The sequence below is a fragment of the Passer domesticus genome, chromosome 1 (assembly GCF_036417665.1).
Source record: "Passer domesticus isolate bPasDom1 chromosome 1, bPasDom1.hap1, whole genome shotgun sequence".
Taxonomy (NCBI): Eukaryota; Metazoa; Chordata; class Aves; order Passeriformes; family Passeridae; genus Passer; species Passer domesticus.
This window is the reverse complement of record NC_087474.1, coordinates 43,817,858-43,831,645: the sequence shown is the minus strand read 5'-3', so window position 1 is coordinate 43,831,645 and position 13,788 is coordinate 43,817,858. Positions and strand designations below refer to the sequence as shown.

At 37.6% G+C, this 13,788-nt stretch overlaps 1 protein-coding gene across 6 annotated transcripts in view; it reads right to left on the bottom strand.

The window, feature by feature from the left end:
- MYRIP (myosin VIIA and Rab interacting protein) overlaps window positions 1-13,788 on the bottom strand; it is a 209,077-nt gene that overhangs the window by 11,770 nt on the left and 183,519 nt on the right. For 4 of the 6 annotated variants that reach the window (XM_064416898.1, XM_064416884.1, XM_064416903.1 and 1 more), the window contains 2 exons: window positions 12,163-12,402; window positions 4,387-4,449 (listed from right to left, as the gene is read on the bottom strand). In XM_064416898.1, the coding sequence (XP_064272968.1) occupies window positions 4,387-4,449; window positions 12,163-12,402 (303 nt within the window). Of the gene's footprint in view, window positions 1-4,386; window positions 4,450-10,895; window positions 10,992-12,162; window positions 12,403-13,788 lie in introns of all 6 variants that reach the window. The other 2 variants (XM_064416922.1, XM_064416895.1) reach the window with 2 other exon arrangements.

The window sequence follows — 13,788 nt, the reverse complement described above, 5'->3', positions numbered from 1 at the left end:
TTGGAAACCTACTTTCATTATTTCTTTCCTTTAATCAGCTGTCCATTCTTATGTTAGGTAAGACTTCTACTGAAAAGCTACATTTTTAATAGTACATACTCAATTGTGTATCAATACATTAAGGCATCTTTAGCACTATTACTCATCTGAATTACAAGAAATAATTAGAATGAGAGATTAAAGAGAAGAAGAACAAAGCTAATACAGTATGCTACAGCACTCGATCTTTAGCTTGTTAGGACAGCCAACACAGCCCCAAACAAGCAGGCCTGGGACTCTCTTACTGAGAACAAATACTTGAACCCCATGAAAAGCCTACTGGTTTTTCTCCATTTATTTTCACAAGTGCCAATTAGGTTAAAATCAGATCAATAATTTTATAGGAAAAAAGAGAAAAATCAATGCTACTTTCTTTTATTATTTACTTCTACAAGTACTTAGTTCTTATATTCTGTGAGTAGTGAACAAAAAAGGATGAAGCCAGACACTACATATTCTTCATCATATTCACTGATGATGTATGTTCTCCATTTCAAGAACAGTAGCCTCACTTTAGTGTTCATTATTTCTTAATTTTTTTATTATCCTTTGTAGCTAATGATGAATTTTTTTAAAAAAAGATTAAATTAAATTAGGAAAAGTTATTTTTATACCACAATATGATAATCCATATTGGCATTTTTAAAGAACCAATTACTATAAAATATTTTTTCTGTTTTCCAGGTAAAGTCGTCTATGATAGATACCTCTGTGAAACTAAGATTTTGAGTGAAAAACACCCTAGCTTCTTCATAGGTAATGGACAGGGGACAGAAGTTCAACAGGAAAGAATGGAATGGAATGGAATGGAATGGAATGGAATGGAATGGAATGGAATAGGATAGGATAGGATAGAATAGAATAGAATAGAATAGAATAGAATAGAATAGAATAGAATAGAATAGAATAGAATAGAATAGATTTTCATTTGGAAGATGATGAATGATCACCTAGTCCAGCTACCTGACTAGTTCAGGCCTGACAGGGGTGGGCACTGACACCTCTCTAGGAAGCCAATGTTTGAGCAACCTCACAGTGAAGAAATGCTTCCTAATGTCCACTCTAATCCTCCATAGGTGCAGAAATGTGATTGGTAAAAAGATGCATACTCAGTTAATGATTTTCCATATGTTTTACTCTCCTTTTGAGCAACTATCAAAAGCTGTTAAAACAGCTCATGTTCCAAAATTATCAGTTTGCAAATATAGTAAGATACTCTAGATTTAATTATTTAACATGTGTAATGGGAAAACCACAAAATAAATTAAAAAACAATAATAAAAAAAGAAAATGTGTTGCAAGGTTTTAGTACTTCACAAACCTCTCCCTTCCCTGACCACCCATGTCAAACTCAGCATTTACAAGACCATATAAAAATCCCCTGAAATTCACAGACACACATCAAGATCATCCTGGTAGGTGGATTTCAAATTGCTCCAAATACCTCTTGGTTGTCTAATTTATCTTGCCCTTGCAGGAAAGGTTATTGCTTACACCTCAAAGTCACTCACAGGGACAGCTGTCATGCCATGACACAGGCTGTGTGTCTTGTCAAGCAAGTCAGAGAACTAATATGGACGTGGCTGATGTAGAAAGAAATCTCTGGTACAAATATCCAGCATAGGAAAGCTAAGTGCAACCATTCTTCTCAAAATTCTGGGATGCATTTAGATTTCAGCTGTGCTACCCTACTTCTGAATTAACACCACCACTCCCAAATCAAATCCATGCAGCAGACCAAGTATGAATGTTTCTACTAGTTATGAGAATTTTTTTTTCTTGAATTTGAGACTAAGCAGCTAATGGAATGAGGAAAACATGCATTAATCTTTTTTATGATAATTAATATCCATGGTCACCAAATGTTAAGAACACAGTCAAAAGAACATTCTTGACTTCTCCGAGTTCTTTGTGGTTGAGTCTTAAAACCAATGAAATGCTAAAAATATGGGTGTATGCAAGCATACACACGTTTGCACTGAATATAACAAATATCTTGTAAAACTTCTTTATTGACATTTGTTTGTGAGATGGAAAGCATTCCTGTTTTGAGAAGATTATGTTTCAGTGGTCTAAAGATAAAGTGGTCTTTCTGACTGTTAGCCACTTCCCTTTCCTTCTGTTGTCTCTCTTTCCTTTCCCTATTGATGCTGACAGTATTTCCTGTGTTGTTTAACTCAAGCATGCTACATTGGAAAGTGCTTTATAGACCAGTATTTGCATTCTTGCACATGTAACAGAAGGAAAACAAGATGATAAAACTGAAGAAATATTAAGTACCCAAACTGCCAAGAGCGGGTGAGCTTTAAGTGCTTGTATGCATCTCAGTGGCCTCTGACATTTTCACATCTTTTCCTTTCCATGAACATTATGGCTTTTATTTTTGATGCTCTCAAAATAGTTCTCTATCACTAGCAATATTTTTTTCTGCCCATTGTACTCAGCCATTATTGTTTTCTTTTTTTCTGTCACTATGATGTCATCATTAGGCTCTTTTAAAGAGCATGGGAGGGGGTGACCTGCAATTCAACACAGAACAGTGACATCAGCTAGATCAAGAAGCAGAGCAAGAACACCCTTCCATCACTAGCAGTCCTGGCAGTATTGACCACATCCTTGATTACTTGTGGTGCAATCATTTTTAGCTCCTTGTGTCAAGGCGTTATACCACGCACTGAGTCACAGTCAATATCCCTCTTTTTATGTAGGGAGTTAAGGGGAGCTGGGGAGAAGGTAAGTTTTGCTTTGCCACTGATTAACTCATCCTTTCAGAGTAAGCTGACTGAATCCAAGCTGGGTGAAAACAAAATCAAACCTCAAACCTGTCTCCCTCATCTCCCCTCCCCATGGGAGTTCACAGTAGAGTTTTGAGAAGGCCCCTTCACAGGCCAGCAATATCTGGGAAACAAGTCACAGTGTGGGAAGAAAGAGCCATCAATGCCCAACTATCTGTGGCAGTCGTCAGCCCTGACCTTCAAAAGATCTTTGGCCCAAAAGTGAGCCCTAACCACTCATTACCATGAAAATTGTGGGGAAAAAAAGGGCTAAATTTTGCCTGACTGTTTGATGGCAGACAAGTATACCATGATAATCTGTGATATCAAGGAATTACTCTTCTGTTCAAGTTTAAGACTTCCTGCCTTGACCTTTATCATCAATATCTTCATTTATAGGCATTCCTTTAGAAAAAAAAAGTAAAATTATCTTACAGGCTGAGAGCTATTGTTCTACTGATAGTCTCCAAAGTATAACACAAAGAAATAAAGTCTCTCTTTTTGACTGTGCTCGGTAATGCTGAATATTACATTTTACTAATTCAATCGACTGTCCTAATATAGTTACAGATGTTATGCTTATTAATTTTAATGCCTTATTTTTAGAGACAAGTTGCCTACAATCACGAGAATGGAAGTGATTTTCCAAGAGGTGAAATATTACAGGCTAAGTTGGAAATTAAAATATTTCCATCTTAAAATCCACACAGGATTCTGATAAACAATGGACACAGACTGATGACATTACACAACTGGAAAAACATTTTTCTCTAATGTCATCATTGATATTTTTACAAATAAAATCAGATAATTAAAAGATGATTAAAACTCATAGGACAAAATTAAGAGCAAGGAAAAAGAAAAAAATTGAGACAAATGTATTGCTAAATTAAGCATCAACGTCTAACACAAAAAAGTGATTCTTATTTTATAACTGAGAGAATGATGTATGACATACTAAAAATAACATGTATTTTAAAATATAAGATAAGCATGTATTTTCTCAGGGAATATTATGAAAATATTTTTTAGTATGTGATCCTCATAAGCTGAGATTCAAATAGCACAGAATATAGAAGTCTCTTTCTGCCTAGAAGAATGATAAGCAACAGTCACTAGCAGCAAAATGAGAAAATATCTACTTACTGTACAAACTCTACAATGAATTAAGGGTTTTGATTATTTTTTAAATTGAGAGCTTGGAAAGATTTTTGAAGACCACTATCATCCAAAAGCTTCCTTCCAAATTTCTTAATATAGATGAGTACATGAGAATATAAAGTTCATACACCTTATTGTTGTCTTCTGTTCTTCTTTACTGATAAAACCAAATTTTCATCACAAGGCCAAACAAGGGAGCCAGTCTGCTCCACATGTTAACCGTGATTATAAAATAATTTTCTGCAATGATTATTGATTGTGACCAAATGGTATGATTTTTCAGGCTTGATATTTCCAGGAAAACATTTTAAGAATGTTGATTGGGAAATGTGGAAACCCTCAATATCACGTTAAGGCATCTCTTACTACATAAGAGATGTAAGAAGACACAAATAAAACAAAGCTTTCTCACCTGCTGCAATACAGTGGATAAAAACTGCAGCTTTAAATGAAGATCAAAAGCCTTTTGTTTTTCCTAGATAGTGGAAAGCAGTTAAATAAAAAGGCAGAAAAGTTATATTAACAGCTACAGAGGTTAACAACTATATAGGTTCAGACTTACAGGGAAGTTTAGGATAAACAGCAAGGATAAAGAAACTACCAAGATTAAAACAGCATAAAATTTAGATTTTACATTTATTACTAAAATATTTAAAATAAAGCAATGCCTAATTTAATTTTATTTGTGAGAATTAGACTAACAGACCTCATTGAGACAGTGAAAATCACACACAATTGTTAATCAAATGAAACAGAGGGAAAATACTATTTCCATTGTCACAAAAAATGTCACTAGGAATGGAATGAATACTTTTGCAGCAGAATTAAGAAGAAAAGCCAGCTGTCTTCACTTTTGGAGTTTACACAGCAGCAATTTAGACAGTAGTTACCAAAGAGTCTGTACCTCACTTATGCCACAGTGAGGTGGCATATCAGAATGCTCATATCAGAAACACCTGGGCTAAGTTAGGCATGATACCTTGTGCCAAATCACTTCTACTGTTGGCTGCTGTCCCTCTCCTGGCCTCACTGTCCCAAAACAAGCAAGTAAAACCCTTCATAGTAAAAGTCTCCAGTGACCAACCAGTAGGCTTACAGTAATCTCCCTACTTTCCTCAGCTCTGTTTAAGTTGATCTGACTGGTTTTGCCTTGAAGTAATGACAAAACCACAGCTGCCCTGCTGGCTCTGCTGTGACAGAAGTATCTTACAGCTGAGGAGTAGCATTTTCCTGAAACTCTTCCAGCTAGAACTGAAAGACCTCAGTTTACACTTCCAAATCTTGGGGCAGATTACAAAAGAAGACAAAATAGTACTAAAAATTAGTCTATTTTCCCACCATTTTGTTCCAGCAGCTTACACTAATGTTCACTGCTTTTCTGCAACTGTATCTGTAGAATGGTTTGGATATTTTCTCCCTAAGTAAATAAATCTTTGGCAAGGCAAGAACTGAAGGAGATTCCCCTTGCATGCACACTGCAAGAGCTGGCTTGGGTGTGTGTGCATGCAGGTGTCAAAACTGAGACTACGAGAAAAAAGCTGTTTACAAAGATGCTGCATTCCCCATATGAAAGCAGCTGAAGTGTCACCTCTTCTGCCCTTCACCAGTACATCCAACAGGGCTTTGATTCAGTTGCTTAAACACAGGTAGACAAAGTGCAATTTGAAACAGCTTGAAGTGTGTGAGGATTTTGAAACAACACTGTCAGACATGACATGGACCTGGGAGATTCACATTTCTTCTGGACTAGCAGCTTAAGGCCCTGTGAGACACTCCAAGATATCTCAGATTGTCAATCTACATCCATATTTACACAACTGTACTGAGCCCAGAAAGTGTCAGAATTGGAGATACACAAACATCACTGCTCGTTTTGAAAACTCTACAAAATAAATGTTCATGGTCTTTATGCTTGAAACAGAAGACTCAGATTTTGACAAAATAAACTTAGGATCAGCTTGATATTTCATACTAAAGACAGATTAATAGCGAATACATAGGAGAAACAACTTGAATGGGAGTTTTGTCCAGCAAACTACTTAAACCTCAGTTTAAAGCTGAACATATACTTGACTGCTTTGTTAAACTGAGAACTTAAAACTTAGGATCCATTAGCCCAATGTGAAGATTATTGTCTCATACTGCTTTTCACCTTCCCTAACCAAAATTTTTTTCTCTACTGTCATTAAAAATCCTGTGCACAGATTATCTGCAGTTCATAAACCTTAAAGATAACTTTTTACAATGCTGCCCACATTCAGTCTTCAATCCTGGACTTTAGGAGACTGCCCAGATAATTAACATAATTTTAAAAGCAATGATCTATGAAAATACAAGAATTAATCTGAGCATCTTGCACACAAAAATGTGAAACAACACACACACAAATACCTTCCAAGATGTTAACCCAGGAAGATATCATTGTACTGTACTGTTCAGCATTACTACCATAATAGCAGTAATATAGTAAGCCACTGTACTTATGCTGTTGTGTTTTCTGGCCAAGGTGATTCACGTGGTTCTCCTTTAGAAACTTTTACTCAGAGACTTCTAAAGCTTTAAGGCATATGAAGCTGAATGGCAGTTTCCTATAAACCCCTGCTTGAACCAACACAGCAGCCAAAATACCCAGGAATTCAGGCAGTTGCAAGATAACAATGACAAAAACTTCTGTGAGGACAGTGCCTGCACCAGCACAAATGCCTAAAGAAGCCAGCCACCAGGAGACACAGGCTCACTCTTGGTATTCCAGCACTGCTGTGTCAGCCTCCCAGACATCCCTGCCGTGATGCTTCAACAGGTCTGTGGTACACAGGAGGGACTCACTGGCATGTGCATGTCCAATGACATTCTGCAGTCTGTCAAGGCTGTGAGCAGAGATCTCTCCAGCAACTGAGTCCAGTGAGCCCCACGCTTGCCTGACCTCCCTGACTGAGCCCTGGCCACCCCCTCCAAGGCCAGCCCTGAGCACAACCACCAGCATACACACCAGGGAGCGGCTCTCTCTTCTGCAGGAACATGCACCCATATGAACACCTACTGGCTATTCTTCTTGCTAAAAAGACAGAGGCCAGGCAGATTTTCTAACAAGTCTCAATCTCATTATACCAGTAGTTGAACAGTGCTAATTTACCTGGTGAAAAAAGCAAGATGTATTCTTGAAACAAAGGAAATAGGCCTCTGGCAAAAACCAACATGAAAATGTTACTCACAGTTCATGCTTTCCCCAAAATAAAGCTTTTTGAAACCTAAGAAGAATAAAATGTTTCCAGAGGGTGGAAGCATAAATATTTAATGAAAATATTACTTATGCTGTTATTCATACTGTCAAGAGACTTGGGAGGTTTCACTTAGGAAACAGCATCCTGCTGTGCCACTTAACAAACTCACTTAGAGGCTGTCATTCAGAGAAGAACTATTGTGTCATGTAGAAATGTCAACAGACAACAACTGGATTTAAACAAAGTCACTAAGCCTTGGTTGTAAGATTCTCTGAGCAGAAGTAAAAGTATAAAGGGATTTAAAGAAATTCCTTAAGCACACAGCATCAAGCTAATGCAAAGAGGAGAGAAACTCCATGTTACTATAAAAGTTTAACTTGCTTGCTCATTGGTATATCTTAAGAAAGTTGTAGTACTAAGTAAAAGGAGAAAAAAAGAAAAAAAACACAAGTAAGAGTTTTAACAACTATTTCAATTTTCATGCTATGTGGGCAATTTGAAAAAAATGGCAGGGACTAATCTGTTTTTTAACATAATCTGTATAGTTTCTGATAAAGTGGTCACAGGGATAGGTTGCATTCAAAATGCAGCCTGCCAAAATTGCCTTCTAGAATGTAATTCTGGCATATTCCATGAAATAAAGACCCAGTCAATTTATCTTCATGAAAGCATTAAAAGAGAAGGAGAATGGATGGAGGAGACTGCAAACTAAATATATCCCATTTATCACGCTTGCCACTCTCAGGATCAGTACCATTAAGATACTTCAAAGGGACTTTACATTTTGCTTTTCTTTTTTTTTTAGGCATTCATTTAGGGGGTTGGGGGAGTAAAGCAAAAACTAACCAACCAATCAGAAAAAAAAGGAAAAAAAAGAGCAAGACAGAAAGAACTGTGCAAATTGTTGTGCCAGTACAAAATGGAATTTTGGTTTGTTCACACCTGAAGTTTAGAGGGGCTGAAGGCCAACTCTACGCTAAGCATGGCGTTTGGTGAAAACCATGGCATTTCACTGCACAACTAAAACAAATGGACTTTTCAGGACAAATGGACTTCTACATACCCCAGAAAGACCATTAATTACTTCTGTAGCTTAAGAAGCACAAAATATTTTCCACAAAAACAAGTCTGCTGAAGGTTTATGTTTGTTTTAAAATGAGAGCTGTGAATCTCTACAAGACCATTTTAGGCAATCACAAACTGAAGGATAATGGAAATGAAGGTACTGAAAATCTAAGAAGATTTAAGTCTAAGTCCCAAAATTAACTTGTATTAATTAATACCATCTTAAATCCTCAGGTATCCCAGATGAACTAAATAATTAACTCAAAGGTCGTCATATTCAAATTTGCATCTTAAAGGCAGTCATACAACTCAAAATCTCAATCTGAATGAGAATTGAGAATCCATAAATGCCAAACAACTTCAGCTAACTCTCCATGAAAGATACCACTTTTACCACTGCTTCAGATCATAATATACTAAATACCCTTTTAAAAGCATCAGCTCAACGTGTGATTACATGAAATTCCCAGTTTCTATTAAAACAGAAGTCCTGGTTTTTAAAGGTGCAGACAGGTGAGGTCAGATAAGTACCAGGTACTTAATTTCCAGTGATTCCAAAACAATACATGTTTTTAAGTCTTATCCTATGGTCAGATGTACAAGAACTAAAAATTTCCAACGATTTAAAGTTGCTGAAGTGTTCCAGAATAAGCTTACGAGAACAGAAGATTAAACACCAGCAAAGACAAGCAGCATGACTAAAATATAAGCAACATGGCTAAAGTACAGTATTTATGTTCAGGAACACAAAGCAGAATCTAGGCACTCCAGCTCTCATTTTAATGGTGCAGAACTAGTGCTTCTGTATATTTAATTTGAAACCTGATGCCCAGGTCAGGAGGCTGTCTCTGACCAATAATGGTGAGTGCTAGACTGAAAGATCTGTAAATCTCTACAAGTGTGCATTCTCCAACAATCAGGCTCTTGAAAGCGACACTATATTGGGACTTAAAGCATCTAAAATTACTGGTTGCCTGAAAATAGGTTTTCTATGCTTGTCTTTCACATGACATCTACTCATCCTAAAGTTATTGCATCTTTTATGAGTTTGGGTATGCCTGCATTTTAGACTGCCACAGCTCCAACTGGTATTATACATTGTCATCTTCAGTATTTCCTTGTAAGATGTTGGCCAGCCAACTTTCCAGAGGGAAGGCACATGTCAGGAGATTTGAAAGTACCTTTAAGGACAACTGAAAGGCTTGTCAAGAATAAGAATGAAAGCAGTGTGCTTGTTTCTCTATACCTGGAGAAGGTTTCCCTGCCAATTCCACTGAATTCCAGACCATGAAGAATACTGGAGTATTCCAGATTCTTTATTATAGACAAAGAGTATATACTATGGCCATTAATGAAGAGAACTTTTTTATCCAAATCAAATAAGGGATTAGGAACTCCAAGCATTCCTTTTTTTGCTGAACATGGTAAGCCCTTCTTTTTTAAAACTTAAGAAAATTTTTATTGAGGAAAAAGATACTAATCTTTGCTTTATTTTAAATAACTGACATACAAATTTGAAAGAAATAGCAAAATTGGGAGAGAAAAAACCAACCAATATTACTTTGTAGATGCATGCAAATTAATAAATACACCAAAAAACATACATTCATAATTTTCTGCACTCAGTTCTCTAAACAGGAGCATTTCAGAAAATCCTCTTTACAGCCTTTAATTCTGGACTTCATTTGCATAATATAACCCCAGCTAGCCCATATATGCTGTTGAATAATGTGATATTGCTGTTTTGTATTTGCAAAGCAAAAAGAAATGAATGTTGCTAACAAGCTCTGACAATAAATTCTTTATTTGGAGATATTTGCACACATAATAACAAAGGTATTTACACTCCAGTGTAGTCCATGGCTAAATAACTCAGAATCAAAGAGTCACACGCTCCTTATATTTGGAATGTAAGGGGATCATCTAGTCCAACTCTTCTGCTCAAAGCACATGCCCAGGGCTGTTGTCGAGTCAGATTTTGATTATATGCAAGGACACAGGCTTCACAATCTTTCTGGAAAACCTATTCCAGTACTTAAACAGCAACACAGTGAAAAAGCTTTTCATTCGGATAGGATTTTTTGTATTTCAGTTTGTGCCCCCTGCTTCCATTCCTGTCAGAGGAAAGAGTTCCATTTCCACTTTATTTCCCACAACAAACACTCCCTACTCTCCCCTATCAGGTATTTAAACACATTTAAGAGATTCTCCCAAACCATCTCTTCTTTTCTTGGATAGACAATTCCAGCTTCTCTCAGCCTCTCCTCATATGACAGATGCCCCAGTTTTTTAATCATCTCTGTGGTCCATCACAGGACTCATTTCAGTGTATCCATGTGTACCTTCTACTGGGGAGCCCAAAACAGAACACTCCAGAAATGGTTTCACCAATACTGAACAGAGGTGCATAAGCTAATCACTTCCCATGTGCAGGATTTGCATTTCCCTTTGCATTTGACTGCTAAAAGTCTTGCTAAAGCCAAAATAAACAAGATTCATACCTCTGGATGTCTCAGATTGCCATGATCTTTTGAAGATGAACCTCACAATAACATGGGCCAGTTCCCTCAGGAAGTGCATCCCCATCAGACACCATGCACATGTGCACATCCCAATCTTTGAAATATTTGCTAACCTGATCCTCCTCTACCAAGGATAAGCTTTCACTGCTCCAGGCCTTCCCACAGGTCTCAAGGGCCTGGGATTCTTGAGGGAAAATCTTACCTGTAAACTGAGGTGAAAACAATGTTGTGTAACAGCCTTTTCCATGTTATGTGTCACCAGATCACTGCAGTAGTGAGCCCAGCTTTCCCTGATCTGCCTTTTGCTGCTGATGTATCTGTAGAACACTTTTTTTCCCTTTGTGTCTCTGGACAGATTCAACTCCAGATGGGCACTGGCTTTTGTGGCACTGTTCCTGCATTCTTGGACAGCACCTCTATCGTCTGCCTGGATTACTCAATCCTGTTTTCACCTCCCAGTGTATTGTTCTTTATACAATTTGAACAAAACACCTTTCAAATTACAGCAAATAGATTTCCTTTAGAGAGTTGTCCACATTCCTTGTCAAAGTGGAGCTGCTGTGCACACAACACCCCAAAAGGTAAGTCAAGATAAGCAGCAGACTAGCATAAGCCTAAGTGGATCTAAGGAATAAGAGTGCTTGACTGGCAAGCTGCACTGGCTCCTCCAGCAACAATTCAAGCAAACCATACGATTTGAAGAGAAATTCAGAGGTAGAAAGGGAAGAGAGGAGGTGGTAAATCCTGTGAGTGACACTGAAATCTGGTATCTCATTGTAAGGGTGAAATGGCACAAATAAAGTATCTTGGGCACTATCAGAACTGACACCAAATTTCAGTTTCATTAGAAATGTTACTACTCTCAGAAGCCTATTAGCTGACAGGGTAACAGGGTTGGAAAGCTTTAGAGAAACACTAAATGTTTTTATAGAGATGCAAAAGAAGAAACTATGTCATCAGCGTGAAGTAGATAGTACTACAAAGAGAGGAGCAACTAATAGGCTGGAAAAAAACACTTAAATTGTCTGGTTAGCAAGGATAAAAAAAAGAAAAACTGGATATGCTTTTAAAATCAAAAACTATAAGTTGATTTTCAGTCAGTATAAATTGACATAATTCCATTAATATCACCCAGTTAACAGTTTTGTTGCACTAGCTAAATTCTCTGCTTGTAACTGATGCTGTAGGCTTTCTGTTCCTCACAGAGAGGAAAACACACCTTAACTGAACTTTTATCTGCACCAGAGCTTTAGGCTCAGACCACTATAAAGGACTTCAGGTTTTTTTAAGCAACTGTGTTGAGTTTTCTAGCCAGAATTTTCTCTTTATGGATTCTAACTCTTAGAGTACTCTTTCCACTCCTTTATAACTACCACTTACCTTCTTTAACTCTTCCTGAATACTTCTGCCATTTTCCTCTGAGGACAAACTCTCCTTCTGGTTTTCCAGATCTATTCCAGGTTCTGACTCTTGTTCTTCACCAGATGATGTTTCCTTCTCACTCATTTTAGCAGCAAGCTGAAATAACCTGGATTTAAGCTCATCCTCCATAAGTTCAGGCTTGACATCATGGTGTGGATCCTCATTGCTTATATCTGTTTCTGATAAATCATCAAAATCCTACAAAGACATTAGGAAAAAAAAACCCCATGTACATTCCTGTGTAGGCAGAGAAAGAAAACAGTTCTAGCTATATTTTTCTAGCTTTCTAGAAAATATAGGTATGATCACTCTGCAGGGAAGCTAGAAAGAAAGCACACTAAATGTTATGATAAAAAAGGAATGCCAGTAAACAAACACTTGCTGGATTATATTAATCATTCCTTCTTACTTTCATGTTATCTAACAAGGAGCTATGAAAATCACTATGTATCTGTGTGCAACTAATAATACATGCCTGTATTTGCCATTCCCAGCACTGCCATCCCTTGTAGGCACAGTGCAGATAGAAATGTGGTGTGGGATGAAAGCACCTGTAACCTGGCAGTTGTGTCCAGCTTTCAGCTGAAAGTTGTGCTCGCATTCCTTGACTGATTGGTCTTGAGCATTATCCACGTTATTCTTAAAGACTACTGGAAACAAGTTTTGAAAAACTCTTTTGTTACATAATGTGGCTTAAGATTGTCAGCTTTCCCAGTGATATTTGCACAGGTAGATCCTCTACAGAGATTATTTTTTTCCCAAATGCCAGCCTCCATGGAACAAGTTCAGTCTTCAGGAGTGCCTTCTGTTCTGAGTCTTGGATCCTTAAAGATGGGAAACACTTAAAGGGTCAGTTAAATACAGTGGGTGCTACAGACTCAGCCACAAGTCCCTTTGGAAGCTGAAGAGAAGAAAAGCAAAATCTTTGCCCATCATTTAATAAGATGGAAAGGGGGATAGCTTTGTCAGCCCTCGCTGACATATTCTGAGAATATCTCATAATTGTTCTAAAACCTAATCCCCAGGTATGTATTCAATTCATTTTCTGGATGTGTCCTGTCTGATCAGGACCCAATTTGCCCTGATTTCTACTACAGTCCCTGGAGAGAGAAGGCACCTCCCACAGCAACCTATTCCTCCCACAATATTTGCTGCCTTCTGGAAATGTTCTCTCCTTGCTGAATGCTGAGAGAAAGTTTTGAATCATTAGATTGTTTGGTGCTTCAGCCAAGTCCATGAAATAAGATGGTATTAGCTAGGTTTAAAAGTGACAGATATTTTAAAATAGAACATAATTGTGCAAAACCACCCAGAAGGTGGCTATGAAGAATTCAGCCTGCGACCAGAGTGGTAGGCACATCTCAGCAGGCCTGGGAGGATGATTTAGAGCAATTCTCAGAGAGGAAATAATTCCTATCTGCCTTAGGTTCTCATACAGTGAAGGAGCAGACACTGCTAGAGAGACTAAAATCTGTGTTCTGTCTTCCATTCATTTGGAAATACATAAACAGGAGCAGCTGTAGCAGCACTGTTCAGGGATGAACCAATTACCTCCAGTTCTCACAGGAAATATTAACTCTGCCC